Raw genomic sequence first — 22837 nt, 5'->3', positions numbered from 1 at the left:
TAAGATTTAAAAAGGGTTAAATTTTAAGTTAAGAAGGTTAGGAATTATAGTTTAAACTAAAAGTCTGATGCTCTTTAAAGCCAAGCATTCTGCTATTGTATAGTTTCCTGGCCATGAGTCACAGGCTTTGGGGTGAACTATTGATGCATGAGTAGATGTTTTTGTCACAGCATGAGTGCCTTGGAACGTTTTGACCTTTCTTTTTCAATAGAAACAAAATAAAAAATGCTTTGATTGAAAGATAAATCAATGTGTAAAAGATTAGGTAAAAACATATAAATAAAGCAAGATTTTTGTGGTTGTTGTCCACACTTGCACTAGACATCTGTGGTCCGTCTCTTCTTTTTCACCGAATCCACACTACCTATTCAGGTCCAGTGAATCCTGCAGAGCTGGTCTCTGGCAGAAAAACCTAAAGATTCCACCAAAAAAAACTCTTAGTACAGATAAACAAATTCACTAAAGCTGCAGGATAAAAAACCAACATACAAAAATCAGTAGCATTTCTATACACAAACAACAAACTAGCAGAAAAAGAAATCATGAAAGCAATCACATTTACAATGGCTACCCCCCAAAATAAAATAGCTAGGAATAAATTTAACCAAGGAGGTAAAAGATCTGTACAATGAAAACTGCAAAACACTGATGAAAGAAATTAGAGAGGACACACAAAAAATGGAAAGACATTCCATGTTCATGGATTGGAAGAATTAATATCATCAAAATGACCATACTACCCAAAGAGATCTACAGATTCAATGCATTCCCAATAATATTCTTCACAGCAATAGAAAAAAAAATCCCAACATTCATATGAAGCCACAAAAGGCCCTGAATATCCAAACCAATCTTGACGGAAAGAGAATAAAGGTAGAGGCATTACACTACCTGAACTTCAAAATATACTACAAAACTATAGTAACCAAAAGAGCATGGTACTGGCATAAAAACATATCATGGATCAATGGAAAAGAATACAGAACCAAGAAATAAATCCAAGGATTTATAGCTAACTGATCTTTGACAAAGGTGCTGAGAACATACTTTGAGGAAAAGCCAGCCTCTTCAATAAATGTTGCTGGGAAAACTGAATATCCATGTGTGGAAAAATGAAACTAGATCCCTATCTCTCACCACTTAACAAAATTAACTCAAAATGGTTTAAAGACTTAAGCATAAGACCCAAAATTATAAAACACAGGGGAAACACTTTAGGACATAAGACTCGGGCAAAGATTTTATGAGTAAGACCTCAAAGCACAGGCAAAAAAGTGGAAAGAAACAAATAAACAAATGGGCTTTTATCAAACTAAAAAGGCTCTGCACAGCAAAGGAAACAGGCAACAGAGTGAAGAAACAACCTGTAGAATAGAAGAAAATATTTACCAACTACACATCTGATAAGGGATTCATATCTAGAATATACAAGGAACTCAAACAATTCAACAATAAAAAAAATCCAATTAAAAAATGGGCAAAGGAGCTGAATAGACATTTTCCAAAACAAGATATACAAATGGCCAACAAGTATATGAAAAAATGTTCAATATCACTAATCATCAGAGAAATACACATCAAAACCACATTGAGATAGCATCTCACCCCATTAGATTGGCTATTACCGAAAAGAAAATAAAAAATGCTGGTGAGGATGCAGAGAAAGGGGAAATTTTATACACTGCCATGGGATTTTAAATTAATACAGCCATTATGTAAAATAGTATGGAGGTTTCTCAAACAACTACAGATAGAACTACCATACAACACAGCAATCCCACTATTGGGTATATACCCAAAAGAAAGGAAATCAAGATGTTGAAGGGATACCTGCACTCCCATGGTTATTGCAGCTCTATTCACAATAGACAAGATTTGGAACCCACCTAAATGTCCACTGATGGATGACTGGATAAGGAAAATGTACACAATGAAATACTACTCTGCCATTCAAAAGAATGAAATTCTGCCATTTGCAGCAGCATGGATGAGCTTGGAGAAACTTAAGTGAGATAAGCCAGGCACAGAAAGAGAAATACCACATGCTGTCACTCATAGGTGAGAGCTATAATAATAATAATAAGAAGAAGAAGAAGAAGTTGAACTTTTAGAAGCAGACAATAGAACTGTGGCTACTAGAGGCAGAAAAGAGGAGGTGGGAGGGTAGTGAGAGGTCAGTTAATGGACACAAAATTACAACTAGATTGTTTTATTGGTGTACAGTAATGCTAGGCATCTATAATTAACAATAATTTATTTTATGTTGTCAAATGGCTAAAAGATAGGAGCCTAAATGTTCTTACTACAAAGAAACAATCAATTCTTCCAATGATGAATTTGCTAACTACCCTGATTTGATCACTACACATTGTATACATGTATTGAAATATAACTGTACTCCATAAATATGTACAATCAATATGTTTCAATTAAATTTAAGAAAAAAACGGAGAAGTATAAAAAAAAGTTGAGTCTATTCCCTGATAATATATTAGTTATCACCTATTTTGCTATGACATGATGGCTTTATTTCCCCCACACTCAGATATCAAAAATTGTGTTGCAAAAATAATTGTTTTAGGTAAAATAAAAAGGTTAGACCCTAGACAGTGACAGATTCACTTTAGCAAACTTTTTTCCTTGTATATATTTCAATGATAAATGGATTCTCTAGTTAGAAGTATATTTGTGCTGAAAGCGAAAATAAATTGGTTGATCAAAAATGACAAAAGAAAACCAAATACCACTGAGCAAATACTGGAGTACTGGCCAATATGAAAGCATTTCTACATCATTAAAACACATTTCAACATAGGTCTCACCTGTAAATAATATAATGAAGCATCAGCTGAGAAGTGGCCAAAGTGGCTGGATGCTCGCACCAGCAAAGCAGTAGGCTCTTTCCTATGTGAATACTGTACCATCTATAGAGGCTGGCATAATGCAAACCGTCTTTCATAATGAACCAGTAGTGTTATGTACATGTGAGTTATGAAGTGGAAGAATGCTCTTGAAAACGGACACTTGTTTGCTGTACTAACTGATTCATTAGGGCTATCTCTGACAAACTGGAACTTTAAATGATGGCTGTGAAAGACTGAATGAGGCATACACACAGAAATGCATTCCCAAAACTTGTATTAACAACTAAGGATTATATCCAAAATTATATTATAATCTACAAGGTAATGAGACTTTAAAATGCTAATTTTGATGTTAATAATGATAATAATAATGGCCTTTTTACATATATCTGGAGCAAGAAGAACAATAAAGGGATTGGTCCATCTCACAGAATAGGCAATGTAAATTTAACAAGTGATGGGAAACTACTGTTCTTCTTTTTCACTCCCATTTATCAATGAGAATAACTTTTAAACTGGGAAAGGTAGAATAAGCATGGTTGAAGGAATTGAAACCCAAGGTAGGTGAGTGGACAACAAGTTGCTCAGATACTGTAAAAAGGAATTACATCCTCTCCGCCCCCAAAATCACATCCCACAACACTAAAAGAAGTTTCAGCGTGAGCTTGGAAGGAGTAGTAATTTCTGTGGAATGTTCAATGAAAGAGGTGCCAGAAAGCCCAAGACAGTTAAATGCTGTTCAAAAAAAAGTTTTTTTAAAAAAGGTGAAATTAGACACAGGGAACCATTATTCTTATACACCTAAAAAATTGTAGAATTTATTTTGAAGTTGGTTTTAAAAATATTTAGAAAAGAAAACAATGATCATTAGGAGTCAGCAGAGGTTCACCAAGAATAAGACATGCACCACTAATGCAATTTCCATTAGCATAAATATCTTAGAAACAGGACAACAGTGTATTCTGGTTTTTCCACTTCCTACTTGTGACTATGTACACAATACAACAGGCCAACTTTTACTACAGCATATGGCCACATCATGTTGAAGCCTTTTGTACAAACTTATATAAAACAATTAACATCCCTACAGATGACTGAGACAATAGAACACGGTGATTAAAAGAACAAATTCTGGAGCTAGACTTCCTAGTTTTGCTACTTACTACGTGACTTTGGGCAAATCATCCAACTTCTTTGTACCTTCTCATCTCCAAATAAGGATTGTAATAGTACCCACATTATGGGCTTGTTGGGAAGACTGGATGAATAAATACCTGTATCGTAGTTAGAACACTGTCTGGCACTAAGTTAGGATGAAATAAATGTTAACGTTTTTGTCACTATTATGTCTCAAATGAGGAGAAGGTGGAGAAACAAACTTTAGGAAACTACAGATATGTATATTTGTTCCAGTTGGATAGACAAAAACAAGTAGTGCTGGTTAATGAATTGCTATCAGCATTATTTACTCATTGATTGAAGTGTACAAGAATACTAATGTCATGTCAAACATACCCTGTTTGTTTGGATCATTGACTAATATACAATGTATGACATGTTTTGAGAACTCCAGATGAAACAAAGCTAGAATGGAATACAAATATGTAGGATGGTAAATCATAATAGAAAAATATTTTGACAAATGGAAGAAAGTTTTTTAGAAAACTAAAAGATAAAATTTAATAGAGATAAGACTAAATAATATTTAGATTTGCAAGTGTAATTTTATTGAAAAATAGTATGTACTAATGTAGACAGATTAGAAATAGAAAAAGAAAAAAAAGATAAGAAGGAAATGTGATCTGTAATCCCACCATAACATTACAGTCTTTGTATCATATGTCCAGGTATGAATATCTTCATAATATATATGCAAACATACTTCATATACATAACTATATATATACCTGTGAATCTATTTAAAAATGAAATTGTAATATGATGATATTCTATTTTGGAACATGCTTATTTCATTTAAAAATGAGTGCATTTTCATGTCATTAACTATCCCTAACGTTGTGTTTAGTGGTACCTAGAATAAATTCAATTATACTCTCACAAACAGTCTATGTGTGACAGAGACTGACTGCTGAATACCACATGCGCTTCCTTTTCTTCTTGGGCACACCGCTGGACTACACTTCTTTGCAGCTAGGAGCAGCTCTGTGACTAAGTTACAGCTGATGGAAAAAGAGTGGAAGAGATGCGAGTGTCCAATGTCTGATTTTCCATGCTGTCCTCTTTCACCATGGAGTAACTTTGAAAGTCACAAGTTAAAAATGATAGAACTGCAAGATGCAAAGATCCTGAGACCTGAATCATTAGTTTGAGGAGAGATCTTACATGAATAAGAAATAAACTTTTATCTTTGAGCCATTACACATTTTGGGGGGTTGTCTGTTGCAGCAACTACTGCATTTTAATTAATTCATGATCAGTGTACTACCATTTCTTCTTTTTAACACTTTGGCAACTTGGAACTGCTATCAAGTTGTTTCTTCAATTTGAATTCCTCTGATAATTACAGAAGATGAAATAGTGGGATGGGTGGCATGTCATAACTGACTAACAGTTTCAACATGACAAAAGACCTAAGGGATTTAGCTGATGAATAGTGGAACATAAACCAAAAACTTGAGCAACATGCAAGTGGCTTAGGAGACTTAGGAACAGGGAAGGAAACAGCCTTTTGAAATTGTCCAGTGGTCAGACCAGACCTAGACTTCAGTTTTAGATGGCACTTTTCAGAAGGGACATGAGTGAACTATAGCTCTCAGTGAAGAGGACTGGGGTATTTCTCCTGAAATATAGATACCAAAAAAGTGGGAGTGGCATGACAATAACATTAATGAGGACACCACAAATAGGCACCTCTCTTGGGATAGGGTACTAAGAATTACTTCATCATGAAAAACAGCTAATTTACTTTTAGATGGGGCATTATGATTTAAACCTAAAAAAACCAGATATCACAGCTTATTGAACAGATCCTATCACCCTCTAAACATCTCAGTTTGCATCAGTCTTTCTTTCCAATACACTACAAAACACACACAAAAGTGCACCCACCCGTGCACACACACACATCGTCGCTGCTGTTTGATTTAGCCCATCATCTGACAGAGGTCATCTCAAAACCATTTGCATCATTCTTCTTGCTCTACACATATGGTAATAATTAGAAATGTGATACCTTAAATTTATTTAAAATACCTAGGGAATTTAGAATATAACAGTAAGACCAGCATAACTCATTTTTCACAAGAAAAAAAATTATGCAAAACTATATGAACTAAGTTACAACTATTAATTAGAGATGGAAAAAGATCATAATGATTATAGAGCAGAAATACAAAATATGATTTTTCAAAAAACTTATAAATCCCCAATTGTTTTATAACTCTCGTATAGAGCATTCAAAATATGAACTATATGCATTTGATAGCACATAACAGTTTTAAGTCACAATTTTTCTTTTCAAAACAGAATACCCAAGAGAAGTTTCCTCTCTCCAAATACACCTGCAATTTTCAAGACCTTTTAATTCACACCTTTAAGTGAAAGGTTTGAATATACAAGGTGAGTGAAATTGTTATTTATGGTTGAAATGTTTTTGCTACATCTATTTTAAGTAGAGTCATTATTCATTTCATTTTTTAAATAGCTTTAAAGTGTTTAGCTGGCTGTATGAAATTACTCCATGTGCAACTAGCAACTTACTCTATTTCCAAGCTCTAGGTACGCAAGAATTATATAACATTTTACAATTGAGATGATTAAGTTAAAATTGCATCACCTATTGTTCTAATATTTATAGTAAACATCACTTTCTTATTTTACTATGACTATAAAAATATTTTCCTCTTAAATGTGCTTCTTACCTCTTTATTCATTTAGGTTTACTTTTGGGAAAAAAAAATAGTGTCCATGTTTAAATCAGTCACTAACAGTACAGACCTTTGCACCCAATGCCAGTATTTTATGTTAAGGTGGTCTGCAGTTGTTAAGATCCTTGTTTTGTAGCTGAAACAAATATTTCCAAAGGATAGCATTGCTTATTGTCGCATTTTTTCTATGAAATATGTCTCCCAATTAAGTTGGAATTTTTAAAATCATTATCCCCTTTGAAGTTCTACTGAATTCAAAATGCATAGAAACCACTTAATGGTGAATATTTTTAAATATTAAAATTCACATTTACTTCCGTTGTCAATATTAGCAACTCTTCTCTCTAAGCTAAAAGAGCACAGGAGCCTTGTGCAGACCAGCATAAACTGAAGATTTGTGAGCATCTAAAACTACAGGAAAAAAGCATTGCTGATGCTAGAGTATTAAGGAGACTTTCAGTGCTAGCCAGAGCTTGATTTGAGTCAGGAAATCAACATCCAATATATTTCAAGATCAAAAAATAAGACATTAACAACTAAGGAAGATTTGTTAATTCTGTTTGGAAACTGCAAGAATCCTGGACTGGAAGTTTCTGTATTTTTGATTCTTGAATGCACACTTTGTAGAATGACACCAACTACTCACTCTTTTCTAAGTCAAAGGAGATTTCAGAGTGCAACTATTTACAAGTTAAAATGAGAAGGAATCAAGTCTCTCAAAAATGAGTTTATCATAAGACTGAGGAAAATAGTCAAAACAATGACTGAGAAATTATTATGATTATTATATTGTTATTATTATTCAAGGTCTGTGGGTATTTGAAGAAAAATTAAACAAAAAGAAACATTTCATTCATAGGTAGACTTAAAAAATAAATGACTAACCTTGTCTTCCATCAGCACACAAAATCCTACATAGCCAATGACAGACTTCATTGTTTAAAGATGACTGGGGAATGATTAAGAAAAAGATGATGTAATCTAATATGTGATAAAGAGAGATGTAATATTCTCTACCGGAAGGCATTCCTATCACGTCATATCAAAGTCTAGCAAAATAGTGAAAGTTAGAAATGTTATCAAGCATTAGCAGGCATTTAAAGAACATCTCTTGAGTATTTCTAGCATAGAAAAGTATCTCATATGATGTAAATGAAGGTAATTTTCTGACTTTAAAAGAGAGTTGTGCCAGTACATTTCAGTGTTCTGGACCCAATTCTGTAAACATGGAGACGCTTTCAATTTGCTCTGCCTTCCTTCCCACCTTAGATGGCTGCAATTGCAGCGAAATTAATCCACTTAAAAATCTGAGCTTTAAACTTAAGGATTTTCAGTTTTTTCACCCTTCTCTCTCTCTCTTTTTTCTTAGAATATCAATAAGTTCCAATTGAAGAGCAGATTCTTTTGCAATTCAGGCATGTGCCAGCGATAATGGGCGAGTTGGCATGAAGAGAGACAGAGATGGATTAATTATGCAGAGAACATGGAAATTCTGCTTATCACCAGCTAGCAAAGGAGCCCGGCTCACATAATCAGCAAACGAAGGGAAAGGAAAAAATAACAATGCAATGGCACCTTCCAGCCTATCATCAGGAATTTTTCTACCCCCGTTGTAATTAAAAAATGACATACACTTATAGCCCTATCTCCTGTGCAGGCAAGGTGTGGATGTCCACAAAATAGTTGCACTGGGATATTAGAGCTGGCAACATGGCTGTCCATTCCTGTTTGCTCTTCCGCTCACCCTCCCTTTTGGCCTCTGAAGGCACTTTGCTTCTGAACCTAGTCCAAATCAGAAGGATGTCTCAGTTGACATTCTAGCTCAGTTTCCAAAAATCCTCAATTGGGAATTTATCATGCATGATCCAAGCAAACATGCACATATATATAATAAATATTTGAAGGGCTGACTCTAGGGGAAGCTTTGGAACTGATCACCTGTGGACTATCTGGTCAATTTTATTTTTGATGAAACATATCCAAACAGCCTTCATTTTGCAAAGTGACTGGATTAAAATGGTGGGCTGTGCTATCTTCTCAAATGATTTAACTTATTTACAACTTTTTGTTTCTATTCCTTCTGCCAACTCATTACATAAATTCAATTATATACAGTTAATGATTGCAGTGCTTGTGCCTTCAAATCAGAATTCATAATTCTGCATTGTCACTGTAAAACCTGACAGCTCAATGCTTTGTATTTCTTTAAATGCCAAAGGACACTACAATAAACCTACTTTATTGCTTTAAAGAAAATCAAATTTAATCTTACATTTGTACCCATGTGTTTTCCATTCTGAAAATTAGGGTGCAAATATGTATTTTAAATAATGATACTCCTGACTGAATACTATTGAAGCAGGTTTTGCTGTTTTAATCATCACTCAAATAATTTGACCTAATTACAGAATAAGCCCCAAGAAGCTCTGGCTATGAGATGGGCCATTTTTTCCTGCCAAGTTATTGGTGAGCTGGACAAAACAGAAAGATAAAAATAAAGCTAGAAAGACAAAAATTATGCAACACATGAGGGAAAGATGTTGTTCCAAAGTGCAGTAGACTGGAATTAGAAAGCTGGCAGACTCTAAAAATGGAATTTATTCATAGAGTTCCACCAAAGCAGGGAACCAGTGTGGGGTGCAGTTTACATGCTTGTGGGAATGTTTTAAGTAACAGTAACAGTAATAGACTAATTTTTTAAAACTAATTATTCCCATGTCTGTGCATATGGATACACATACAGTATAGAACATACGTGTATTACTGAAAACAAAGACTGAGTAAAGGGTTAAGTAAATATTTGGAGATATTTGTGATCACTGACTTTGTTAATTTCTGAGAGTGGAGGGAAAATAAAATAAGAAAAATAAATACTCAAGTGGGGTTTGGGGTTTAGAGTGAAGAAAGGGTAGAGAGAAGAAAAAGAATCCAATTAAAGAGAGAAAAGAGAATAAAAAATACAGGGAAAAGAAAATTATAATTGTGATAGTATAAATGATAATTTTTAATGTCTGGTTATGTTGTAAATGTATACATACAAGATATATTTTATATGAATGAAATATATGAGTAGAAACATACAGAAAATAGTTTGTGTGTCTCTACACCAAGAAATGCCCATGTGCATAAAGAGACCACAGATTCTTCAGGGAAGACAACAATGTATCAGGGACTTTAGAGCACAGCCACATCAAATAGGGGAATACAGCTGGGATAATCTGGTCATCATTACCATTGAACTCCTACCATCTTCCTACCGTTCATTCCTTGCAAACACATTTGGAATCCCTTTGACTCAGCTTCTTAAATGCACTCCTAGTGTAATAAAGCCTACCCCTTACAAGTTCCTGGATAGAAGATATTGAATAACCAATGAGCTGCAATGAGTAAAACTTGCATGGACCAATTATCAAATGAAATCTAGTTATTTTTGATGTAAGAAGGGGAGAGGAAGACAGAGCTAGCAAAGGTGATCATAAAGTATTATATAAAGTTAAATATTCTTTGCAAAATAAATCAGTGGACTTTTGGGCTCCTGAGAAACTGATATTCTTCTAGGATCAAAATATAAAGAACTAGTTCAATTCAATCACAATTTCCTAAAGACTTACCAGATGAGCAGATAATCATCTCAGTTAACATTCAGAGCAGTGGTTCTTTAGTTACTGTCCTTGAGTCGTCCCGTTTTTGTTTTTGTTTTTTTAACTCTGGCTACATGTCGGGCCTTAAAAACTAACGACACCTTAAGTGACATTACAAGCAGTGCCATTATAGGCCCACAAGGGCGTATTAACATGGCAGCCTAAGACGGTGCCGGGAGGAAGTAGGGTGGGAGTGTCTGCGGGAGCCTTGCCTTAGCCCTTATTGGCCAAATATGGGCTTCCACACTCGTGAACACTGCGTGGTTGCAATAGCTAGGCATTGAGACAGGATGCATGCCCTTGACCTTTAAGCTGATAGGATTATGTAAAAAACCTCCCTTCCCCATTTGCCTTTAAAAGCAAGTGCTTGTGTGATAATAAACGGAACTGCTCGACAGAACCTCCACCGCCTCTGAGTGTCCTTTAACTGGGCTGGTTTGGGGCCGGCGGCTGTGCTCACCTCTCTTCATGGCTCTCTTCCCCCGTCTCCTCCCAACGGGGACCGGAGGGAAAGAGGAATCCGGGCCATTCGCTCGCCCACCAAAAGGAACAAGGCTAGGGCTGTTCGGGTCGGCTGGCGGTGGACCCAACAGAGTGGTGCCCCGTGTGAGGTGTTTTTTAAAACTCATGGGTGAAAGGCGAGCAAGTGAGGCCCCCAGTTGCTCGGTACTGAAAGAAGGTCGACGAAGGGTGATCAGCCAGCAGAGTGGCCCCCCACAACCACGGTAGTCGCCTCGCTGTGAAGTAATATGCCTGTGTGTCAGGGTGAGTACCATAAAAGGGGGAAGTCCCCGCACTTCTCTGCCCTGTTGCTTCCCTTTGTCCCTTCCTCGCGGGGCAACATGCGAGGCGTGTGTGGAAAGAATGATGAAACAGCCTGCAAGGCTCTAAAGTACATGTTAAAAAGCAGAGGCCTAGAAATATCTGACTCCACGGCCACCAATGCCTGGCGTCATGTGGTGAAAGTGGCCCCTTGGGCACTTTCGTCCAACTTGTTCTCGTATGAGACTTGGGACTGGGTTCAGACCCTGGCCAGAAAGAACGAGATTGGTCATGGGTTAGACACCCCCCCCAACTTAGGGTTCTACCCAACCATCTCTGCCCTAAAGCTTTGCTTCCATCCCGAGCATCAGGAAGGGGCAGAGAGGGATTGGGCGCAGTTCGATGTGGAGAGAAAAAAGGAAACAAAGCTGCCAGTGCAAGGCCCTGAGCCACTGAGTGATACCTATGCCCCTACCCTGTACCCTCCTCTCCCGGCATACTCATCCCGCCAAAGTTTAGCCAAAGGAGAGAAAGCGGCACCTGAAGAAGTGGAGGAGGCTAGCCCACCTTTAAAAACACCCCCGGCAGAGCCGCAGGTTTTCCCTGTCATGGCTCGCTGGGAACCCCCAGCTGTCTGCAGCCCGTGGGGGGAAGCGGCCCCTCAGGCCTATCCGGTCAACATTGTAAAAGAACTAAAAAAGGCTGTTGCTGAGACCAGGACTCCTCAGCCTTGCAGGCTCAGACACAAAACTTAACCGAAGCCTTCAAGGCATTTACCGCCCTGATCCCCTCAGGAAACAATACTTCCCCACCCTTCAAGGGACAATGTTTTGGTTGCGGAAGACAAGGTCATTTTAAAAGCCAATGTCCCAAGGCTAAAGGCAAAAAACTCCCTACCACAACTTGCTCCCGATGTAAAAAAGGATTACGTTGGAAAAAGGACCCTTGGGAAGCTCATGACCTTAAAGAGCTGAAAATGGCTGTTGCAGAGGATGGGCCCTATTCCCCATGGGCAGAAACCATCCTCCAGGGATTGGTGCACCAACCCTGCACAACCCAAGAGTGGAAAATGCTCTGTAAGGCTGTTCTCCCCGCAAACTTGCTTATCAAGTTCTGCGCCTTCTTTAAAGAAGAGTGCCATGTGCAGGCAGAGATAAATCAAGCAGTAGCATTGCCCAATGCCACCAACCCTGGACTCTCCTTCCTGCGGGTCCTTGGCAAAGGTTCCTGCGTAGGTGCTAACAAACCCTTTTGCAGCACTGTGGCAAATCTCACAGCCCCCAAAACCCAAAATAAACGGACCCAAAACAAGCGGGCCACAGGGGCAGCTGTGGTGGCCATCAGCTCCCTCTTGGGAGTTATTGGAGCGGGTACTGGGACCGCTGGAATAGCCTTGGCACATCAACAGGTAGCTTCCCTTAGGGAGGCAGTGGACATAGATCTTGGCCGCTTGGAGGTGTCTGTATCACATTTAAAAAAAAAAATTGCTAACATCACTTTTGAAGTTGTTTTACAGAATCGATGCGGACTAGACCTGTTGTTCTTACAGAAAGGAGGATTATGCGCTGCCCTCAAAGAAGAGTGCTGCTTCTACACCGACCACTCTGGAGTGGTCAAGGATTCCCTAGCTAAGCTTAGAGAAGGGCTAGAAAAGTGTAAAAAAAGAGTGAGAAGCCAATAGTAATTGGTTCCAAAGCTGGCTTTCAAGTTCCCCGTGGCTCACCACCCTGCTGTCCTCCCTGGCGGGCCCCCTAGCCATTTTCCTTGTCTTAATCATCTTGTGGCCTTACGCCATTTGCCAGGTAGTGTCCCTTATAAGGCGCAACACCACTTCTCTCGTAATGCTCACCCAGGTGGTACAGGAGGTGGCCCATAATGAAAGCCCTGACAGCCCTTGGGTCAATATGGCCCTTCAAAAAATCAACACCAAGTTATAAGGCTCCGCCCCGCCCCCGCTTGGCTGGATAGTCAATGACTCTCTGGGTAAGATTTCCAGAGGGAAACAACCTAAGACAGGCACAGCCACCAGAGGGAACGGAGGCGAGGCTGGGAAGGTTAGCCGCTTCCAGCTGCGTTATTAAAACAAAAAGGGGGAGATGTCGGGCCTTAAAAACTAACGCCACCTTAAGTGACATTACAAGTGGCACCATTATAGGCCCACAAGGGTGTATTAACGTGGCAGCCTAAGATGGTGCCGGGAGGAAATAGGGTGGGAGTATCTGCGGGGACCTTGCCTTAGCCCTTATTGGCCAAATACGAGCTTCTGCACTTGTGAACACTGCGTGGTTGCAATAGCTAGGCATTGAGACAGGATGCATGCCCTTGACCTTTAAGCTGATAGGATTATGTAAAAAACCTCCCTTCCCCATTTGCCTTTAAAAGCAAGTGCTTGTGTGATAATAAACGGAACTGCTCGACAGAACCCCCGCCGTGTCTGAGTGTCCTTTAACCAGGCTGGTTGGGGCCAGCGGTGTGCTCACCTCTCTTCACGGCTCTCTTCCCCGTCTCCTTCCAAACGGGACAGGAGGGAAAGAGGAATCCGGGCCATTCGCTTGCCCACCAAAAGGAACGAGGCTAGGGCTGTTCGGGTCAGCCGGTGGCGGACCTGACAGCTGCATAATAGAATCCCTGGGCAGCTTTTAAAAAAGACTTATGCCTGAGCTCCACCACAGACCAAAACTCTATACATAGACAAAGATATATACATATATAAAATTAACTTCCCGGGTGATTCTAATGTACAGCCAGAGTGGAGGACTGGTCTGCCTTGGCTCATTCTTTGCCCTCCATTGGAATCCATTTAAAACCCCAAAACATTTTCCAGACTAGCACAGTCATCATAGAAAACCAGGCTATAAAGCAAACAGGAGCCAGCATGAGAGAGGGCTCTACGCCCATCTGTAAGCACAGCCTCTTCTTCTACCCTACGTTCCGTCCCATAAGTCTTGACAATTTGGAAGCTTTCTCAAGGTTTTCTGAAAGACTGTGCTTGGAACTTTATAGACCCAGCATACTTCTATAATCTTTTATACTTTCTGAAAACATGTCTTAACATCTTTTAAAAGAGAAGGTAGATAATAGTATTCTCAGTACCCGTAACTGTAAATGGGTTTATAATCTACCCAGCCTTTTCATCCTTAACTTCAAAGCTCCTCACTTTGTATCCACTGGAGCCGGGTGTCTTGAAAACCTGAGCTGGGTGTTCTTTCATTATCTCTATACCGTTAGTATGTCTGATGAATGGTATTATACAAGGGGTCTTTGAAAAGTCCAATAAAAGATTCGTATTATCTTTTAATACTATTTTTCCATGAACTTTTTCAAGTACACTTGCATTTTGTTTAAAAAATATAAAAACAATTCCATTCAAATTAGGCTGGTCTTCACTTTATCTGTGAATCCATGTCTGTTAACTTAATATCATTTTCTGGAAATACGTTACACTCTTCATCATGCTTACTTATTTATTCATTTTTTAAAAATTCTCTCCAGTGACAATTCATTCCACAATCCTCATTATTTTTCATTCTTCAAAACATATGTTTGACATTTATCTAGTGCCAATCCAAGTTCTGTGTTAGAAAAGTTGTGGGCCCAAAACTTGAGGAGGTTATGTTTATCTGTCCAACTTAGTGCTTTAATAGCATAGTGCTGTCTTGACCACTATTATTCAATATGTTTATTAGTTTTCATCCCCTGAATATATGATAAGCAACTTGAGACTAAGGGACAGAGCCCTGCTCTTACCCAGCATCTCTGGGCACCTAACTCACTGCTAAACAGAGAAAATTTTCAATAAGCTTGTTTACTGATTGAATTCTCTTCTAAATTCTAAGGATGTATTTAGAAGTTTATCACATTTCAAAAGTAACTTCAGAATTGGACACCAAGTGTGACCGTTCTATTAATTACCATATTTATTCTCATATTTCTCTGCTGTTTCACTATAACTTGGAGAATGGGAATTCTGCCAGCATCTGGATTTTCCACCTTTGGTAACCCTCATTAATCTTTGTGATTATGGTCTCTATTTACTAGGAGCATCCAAAATTACACCGTTACACCACAATTACGAAGAATATTAATTAGAAATTTGATTTTTTAAATTTTTGTTTCCCTTTATTTGCAAGGTCTTAAGATCTTAAACACTGAATTCCTTTCAGGGTAGTAGCAGCTCCTCAGAAAAGGACCAAAAAATAGAAGAAAGAAATGTGCAAGTGATCCAAGAACATTTGTGGGTTTCTTTCATTTCTAGACTCAGGCTCAGGCCTTAGACAAAGCTTTGTTCCAGAGGAAAATGGTAAGAAAGAAACTACCATTCCAGATGGTGGTACCCATTCCCTAGAGAATGGAAGCTTCTCTGGAGAGCACCTTGTCCTGGCTCAGGAAACTCAAGGATGTTCTAGAGCTATAGGAAAGAGGGTGCTGTACAAAACAGCTTAGCTGTGATGGAAGGACACATGCTTGCACTCTCCTTTACTCCAGCCAGAGGCAACCGCTGCTACAGCTTTATTCACCTTGTGTGAGGCCCAGTGAGGATCTTACGTTCTTCTGAAGAGATCTCTTAAGGCTATTTCAAGAGAGGAAAAGAATAGTGAGTGAGAGATAAGCATTATAATGAAAAAAGTTTTTTCTTTATCTTTTGTGTTTTTCAGTATGTTTTTGAGAGATGTGAAGGAGAGGAAAATATACAGAATTTTTCCCTAGAATAGGATTTTGGGTCATTGTTGCATGTGATTACATATTTCTGTCACCTCTGTGTTCTTGATTGAAGAAAAATATGTTCTTTTCTATTTCTATTTTTTTTAAATGGAACATATTCTGAAATTTGGCCCAGATTTCATAGCAGGAGTGAAAAGACAAGTCCATTCTAAAACCGTGAGCTGCCTGCGCCACTCCCCCATCCCCACTTACAAAGTATCTATAAGTTAGAGACATTAAAAGTATTTCTTTCTTGATATTTTACTGAATTCTTCTAAATGTTCTATGCTGATCTGGATGCCACATGTTGGGATGCAGCCAGGAATGGTTGGATATGTGCAGCAGGGGCTTAAGGTTGGTGCAGATGGAGGCAGAGAATTAAATCAAGACCTGCCCACTGTAGTGGGCCAAGAAACCAGAAGAGATGTGGCAGGAATAGAAACTGAGTCTAGCAGGAAATACATCAGATCCAGGGAATCCTGATATTCAGGAATCCCTGGAGTGCTACAGGAAAGATTTTGAAATTGCGACAGAACAAAATGGACTCACAATCTGACTCTGGCCTTTACTTTTCATTGTTCTGTAAGATTTTAATTGAAAAATAGAATTCTGTTGCAAAAAAAAAAGGTGGGGGCCGGGGGCGGAGAAGTGGTTGTCACTGATAATCACTTTGACAAGAGAATTAGTATTCTTGAGAACAGGACAGAGTCTGGTTCACCCTATATCCCCAGTGTTGTCATAGTGCCTCGTACATGGTGAGCATTCAGAACATATTTATTAAACAAATGAATAAATAAATGAAAGAGTGCCACAGATCAGTTGGTAATAGATGGGCTAAGGCTATACATTAAATAGCTCAATAGATAGCAGAGTACATTGGTTAGTGGATGCACCAAAAGGCAAGGAGGCAGACAGGAAGTTCCTGGAAATCTGTTGACAGGAAGCAAGGTCCTAGTCATTGGAGTACAAAATCTGATGTCTGGAAGGACGGGGTAGAGGAAGGCAGGCCCTTCAGTCCTAAAGGAAGCCTGGATACTTGGAAAGGCACTAGAAAGGAATCTAGATAACAGCAACCAAAGCAGAAATCTGGCCTGGGGCTTGGCAATATAGTGCGGATACTGTTTTTGAAGGTGATGATGGGTCAGGGGCAGATTTTCAGAAGGAAAAATCAAGTATTCAAGTCTGTTCCTCCTAATTCTGATGAAGGTCAGTGCTGAGAACTGGGGACAATTTGCAAGTAATCTCAATCATTATTACAATTTGGAGACAGAAGCTAACATCCAGCCTGGGTTTACACTCTATCTTTTCCCCCAAGTTAGCATTTTTTTCTAAGTTTGTTCAACCATTTCTTTTATCGTTACAAAGGTTTAACTGGGGAAAATCACAGCTGGGTGGGGGAAAGGGTGACTTTTAAAGGTAAAAGAAAGGACTGGTGAATTCTGAGGCATCCAGGATAGAAGAGTTTGAAAGCCACTGATATAATGTCTATTAGGTAAGCCCATCACATTCACATTTATCACAAGTAAACAAAATAAGTTAACTTACTTGACAAAAGGTATGATCATACAAAACAAAATGTTCTTCACCAGAGTGCCATGAGATATGGAGATATCTTTCCTAATAGTGCAATATTTATTGAGGAGATTAAGATTATTATGCTTGTATATAGTTAATGTGTAATTGAGCAAGCTCATGATAAAATATTAAAACACTGTAGAAATAAAAGTAAATGTGGTCTTCTTCATTTGTCCAGTACCATTCATAAGAATGTTAAAAAGTATGTTATATGCGGTTTTAGAAATATCCTATACATATGCAAGTGTATATATGTTCATACTTTACTTGCACAAGTGGAATCATGACTAAATGTTCTGTAATTTGCTATCTGTGAATAATGTTTCTTAAACTTCTTTCTATGAAGACACATGTAGATCTGTGGATCTACTTTACATTAACCATTAGCCTGCATAATATTCCATTTTTATGTATACTATGTTGCAATGAACATTCTTTAACATATTATCTATGTTCACTTATGTGAGTTTGCCTATAGAATAAATTTCTAAAAGTGAAATTGCTGGGCCTAAAGGACACAGACTCTTATTCATGGGTGCCATGATAAATGAATACTATTTTTTGTTTCTATTATATTTTACACAATAAAATGACAAAATATATTATTTTGCAATATGTATAAGTATGTTAATACTTTTTAAATTATTCACTTTACTGGCAGTATTAAACCAGGTGGTATCATAGCTAATTAATGAATATGGTATCCTTACTAAGATAACATTCAATATGATATATGCTTGAATTCCATCTCACAAGTGCAGAAAATAACAGAGGAGAAAATAGATACTAGTAAAGTAACATCTTTTACTCTTGAGAAAACAAATTATTTACAGCTGAAAGTGGTACTCAGCTTTGAAGGTTAATTTTCTTTGTCAGTCAGAGGAAAACAATTACCTTCACTCCTTTTAAGTCTATAAGAGATTTCTGCTTCTGTCTCAGGAGGTGGATGTAAGGTCAAATCCAATATACAGCATGGGAGAAGCCTTGCTTCTGAATGGAGTAGGGCAAAGGAGGCGAAGGCAGCTTGGGTGACTAAACTGATGCCTTTTGCAAAAGTGAAGTCTATGAGCTCCTAGCCCTGGCTTCAGCCAAACCAGGAGAAGTTGCTTTTGCTTTGCTGCCAAGAAACAGTCCTATCCCTGAATGGGTCATGTAAATAATGACCCTTGTTAAAAAATAAAAAGAGGTGTTTCTATTTAGCTCCAGCATGGAAAAAACAGGGCTATCATCCTGGGAGTTCAGGAAGTTTCTGAGTTCAAGGAACAACAAAAGTTTCCTTGATAGTGGATAGCAGCTGAGATCTTGGCAGTGGTGACAGTAACCTGAAGTAGCAGTAAGAGTGGAAGCAGAGGCTCTTCATATGGACCTGCGCTGTTGCGATCCTAAGCTGGGCTCAGTGCCATCCAGTTTACAGTGGTGACAATAGCAGGAAGGAGGAGGGGTGAATTTCAGTGACTCACGAGTAGCACAGTGCCCCAGGATAGTGGGAACAGGCCTAAGGTAGAGAGAGAGTCTAGGGCCCAGCACTTGCACTGTATGTATGAGTTTTGGTGTCATTGGTGAAAAATTTACCTATGTTGCTTTCTCTATTTAGGATAGAGATTTGGAAAACAAGTCATACATACACCATGTATAAATATTATACATTTATTACATACATGTATAGTGTAAAATTTTTGCCAATCATGGCTTTGAGAATTCACATATGAATAATTCAAACTTTTTATATGTGATGATTCAGGTAGTGTTCAGAACACAACGATATTATCCTCCTTTTCGCTCCCTAGTAAACCACATGGGTGGGCCCAAGTATCAGAGCAGATAACAGAAAACATTTCAATAATTAGAAGCCTAGGTTCAGGAAAACATGTCCTTAAACAGTACATTTATTTGTAAGAGACATACTGAGGCTTGTGAAAATGGAAGAGCAAATGGGATGGAAAAAAACATTTAATATTATCCAAAATTAAATCCATCATTAAGAGACAAAACTTGACACCAGAGAAAATGGTCAGTCTGTTTTGGAGAAGTGATTGATTGTTAATAATTAAAACTATCCCCATAATGGATTTTCACAATTCTTTCCTTCTCTCTGAGGTATTAGTTTTTTTCAATGTAGATGTTTTACCATGACATTCTGCAGCAGGTGTTCCCTGGTTCTGTGTCTCAGGACTTACTTTTTATTGTCATATAGCTTTCAGAAACCAAAACCTTAGTGAGACTGAGATCCCTTTGACCTTCTGTGGTACTCACCCTGCCTTGTCATTCTGCCTTTCTCCATCTAAGTAGTTTCAGATAACCCTCAATCAACCAGCAACAGATTCAAATATGATTATGACACATGCAGGGGCTGGAAACCCTGCTTGGTAATTGACACTGAAAGAGACTTAAAGCTCCTTACAGAATCAAGCGTATTGTAATGGGGCATGTATTATAATACCAACTCCATAACTGTCCACTTGAATTCAGAATTGAGAGATGCACTGCACATTCTGAATTTGCTTGTAATAAAAATGTATTTTTACCCATTATACCAAAACTTACATGATAACAAGTTCTCCAGTTTACCCAATATTGTGAAAAAATCTCAGACATAACTCCATAGAATTTTCATTGTATACAGGTAAATCATAACTACCCACATTTTAGCATGTGACTCTCCATAAAGGCCAACCCTACTGTATGTCCAGTGTCACCGCTATGTGACCATTCTCCCGCACTCAAATGAAGTTCATCATCATTTACGGTAAACAGATAAAACTACTTCCCATTCCCACAATTTTAAAAGCATATAAACTCTGACCCTATATACGTTCTCATTTATAATGACATGCAAAGTCTAAAATGATAGAAAAAAATCATTCCAAATTATTCCAGAGGTTCCTTTTATTGTTATCTCCTTTATGTTCAGAGGCTGCAAAGCATTTTTCTTGTGTAAACAGATTTTTCTTTTTGTCTACATAATAATTCTTAGTTTACTCCTGATTTTTCCTTCCAAATTAGCCATTACTAAGACACTTCCAGAATCTCTGAAATTTTATGAACTCTATACCTTGACCTTTTTCCTCCAAGTATAGAGATGATTTTATTAAGGGAGGCTTGGGGACAGGGCAAGGTTTGAGGACAGGGAGGAGTCTTGCTCTGCATCATTTTAGGTAGAGTGGACCTCAGTAGGAAATGAGATTTATGCTTAACAACATGATAAGGTTTTCCTTTCTCCCCCTGCCCCCGTTCATTAAGTGCTGTTCATACAAAGTGAAACACCCAGCATCCTTACAATAAAGTACCTGTTTTGCTTGAACACTGTCTTAGAAGACATGCCACTAGGAGTGCTTCCAGGACCTCAGTATAATACAGTTGCATACAAAGCTCTCTGCTTCACTGACTGTCTGGGCTCTGACTTGGGACCTGTCAACAACATCATTGCAGACCTGAACTGGTTATAGTTTGACATATCAATACTGTAGAAAAACAGGGCCTTTTCTTTGCTGATACTATGTAGAAAACATCGGCTTGTTTTTTTTTAACTATTGTTCTATTTATTTCACAGCCAGTCATGGAAAATGCGCCATCTCCTTACCACTCCCACACAATGTAAGAGCTTGTTTCCAAAGAGCAGAGAAAATTGACTAAGATCCATGGTTAGATGACAGATGGATTCTGTTGCGTTGCCAGAGACATGACAATGCAGGTGACACCTGATATATGATAATAAAGAACACCCATCCAGTAATCAGCCCTTGGCCTTTATTTTTGTGACATCATCAGCATGCAGGTGGTTTACCTGAGATTCTGAGCAAAATACTGAGCATTGTCGAGAGGCTCACGTGGGCAACTTTTACCTCCCCATCTGTGTGATCTCCCGTGTGATGAGTTTGGACTATGGCCATTTCCAACTCTATTAAGGTTTACAAAAAGTTATCAGGAGGTTGTCTGTGGTCTTATTTATCCTGCTCTGTCCTTTGTCTTACAAGAAAATCTGAATCCAATAAAACAGCTCAATTATATAATTAGTTTTAATATCAATATCTTTAGGACTAAATGTATATGATTTGGAATATAATCAATAAGGAATATGAGGTGTTCAGAATCTCCACTTAACATCAACCTGGATTTAGACTATATATGGTGCCCAGATTATAAATTCCTTTATTCATTTTATACATAAATACATGTTTCATGCAATTTGGTAGTATATTAAAAATATGCCCGAAGAAATGGTGCTCTCCCAGCTCTGTTTGGGAACTAGGCTGTTAACGTATTATTTATTTCTAATCAGTTCAGCTACTCTTTGTAAAAAACACAAGTTCATTTAACTTGAGGCCTCATAATAAAATAACAAGCACACAAATTTTTTAAAAAATTAAGAAATAAAATCAAACTTGTGCAATAGAATTATGTCATGAATTATAAACAGTCTTGTGAATAGCTCACACTCTCAAGGTAAAATGACTTGTGCTACAGGGAGCAGCTGAAGCACTAGGCACAGTTGCTATGTACCTGGTGACCAGCAAATGCTGGTTTAAATCTCATAAATCCTAGTTAGGAGGTTTATTTTATTATTGCCAACTCATCAGTAAGGAAAGGGAGGTGCAGAGCCAATGTTAAGCACTCAAGTTTGCATGACTATAAATAGCAGAACCGAAATTAAACTCAGACCTCACTGATTTTAAAGCAATGTTTCTAAGCAGTACATCACACTGCCCATAAATTGTACATTGGTAGAACAAGAGTGGTTTTCAGATGTTGTGTTATAATCCATCCTCATGAAGATATGAGTGAACCCCCTAGTCAGGGGCATTAAAGGAACTGTGTTGTTGTATTCCTTTTCTTCCATTATCATCTTGCAGTTTTATTACCCCTGCTTGTCTTCTGTGCCCTATGCAGTCCATATTCTACACTGATCTGGTCAATTCCTTCCATCAATGATGACTTACAGGTAGCGAAGAATTCTTAGCTTTCTGTTAGTAATTGCTCCATGTCTCATATGTACTGTATGGTAAAGAATTATTATTAAGTCACTTATGCAGTGGTAATTGCATTGTTTGCTGTTTTTGTCTGTTGCTTTAGTTTTTGTTTTATTTTGTTTTGGGGGGAGGCTACTGAACAGATTGTTATAAAGTTTGGAATTTAAGGCTTTCCACAGTTCCCAAGTGTGACATTTGCAAAACTGCTTACTCGCAATAAGTATGTCTGTGTATGTGTTTTTCTGTGTGTGGAGGGATTCTCTTAAATGTGCACAGTGTTGTATAAACTACTTTGGCATTTAGCAAGAAAAGAACAATTTCTGAGCTGAGTGATGCAACAGAAAATGCTCACTCACTAAAAAAAATCTTGCTTTGGTTACTTTTTGTTTCATATGATCAAGCATCTTACTTGGTTAAAGCAACTTATTTTTACTTTTTTT

General features: G+C 38.0%; 1 protein-coding gene across 2 annotated transcripts in view; it reads right to left on the bottom strand.

The window, feature by feature from the left end:
• Positions 1–348: 348 nt before the first annotated feature.
• Positions 349–22837, bottom strand: part of LOC134390402 (crooked neck-like protein 1) — a 66918-nt gene continuing 44429 nt past the window's right edge. The window contains exon 15 of one of the 2 annotated variants that reach the window (XM_063113699.1): positions 349–412. In XM_063113699.1, the coding sequence (XP_062969769.1) occupies positions 365–412 (48 nt within the window). In that variant the 3' untranslated portion in view covers positions 349–364. Of the gene's footprint in view, positions 413–15673; positions 15725–22837 lie in introns of those variants that run through there. The other variant, XM_063113700.1, reaches the window with a different exon arrangement.

The sequence above is a fragment of the Cynocephalus volans genome, chromosome 11 (genome assembly GCF_027409185.1).
Source record: "Cynocephalus volans isolate mCynVol1 chromosome 11, mCynVol1.pri, whole genome shotgun sequence".
NCBI classification, from domain to species: Eukaryota; Metazoa; Chordata; class Mammalia; order Dermoptera; family Cynocephalidae; genus Cynocephalus; species Cynocephalus volans.
This window is presented reverse-complemented; position numbering and strand designations above follow the sequence as displayed.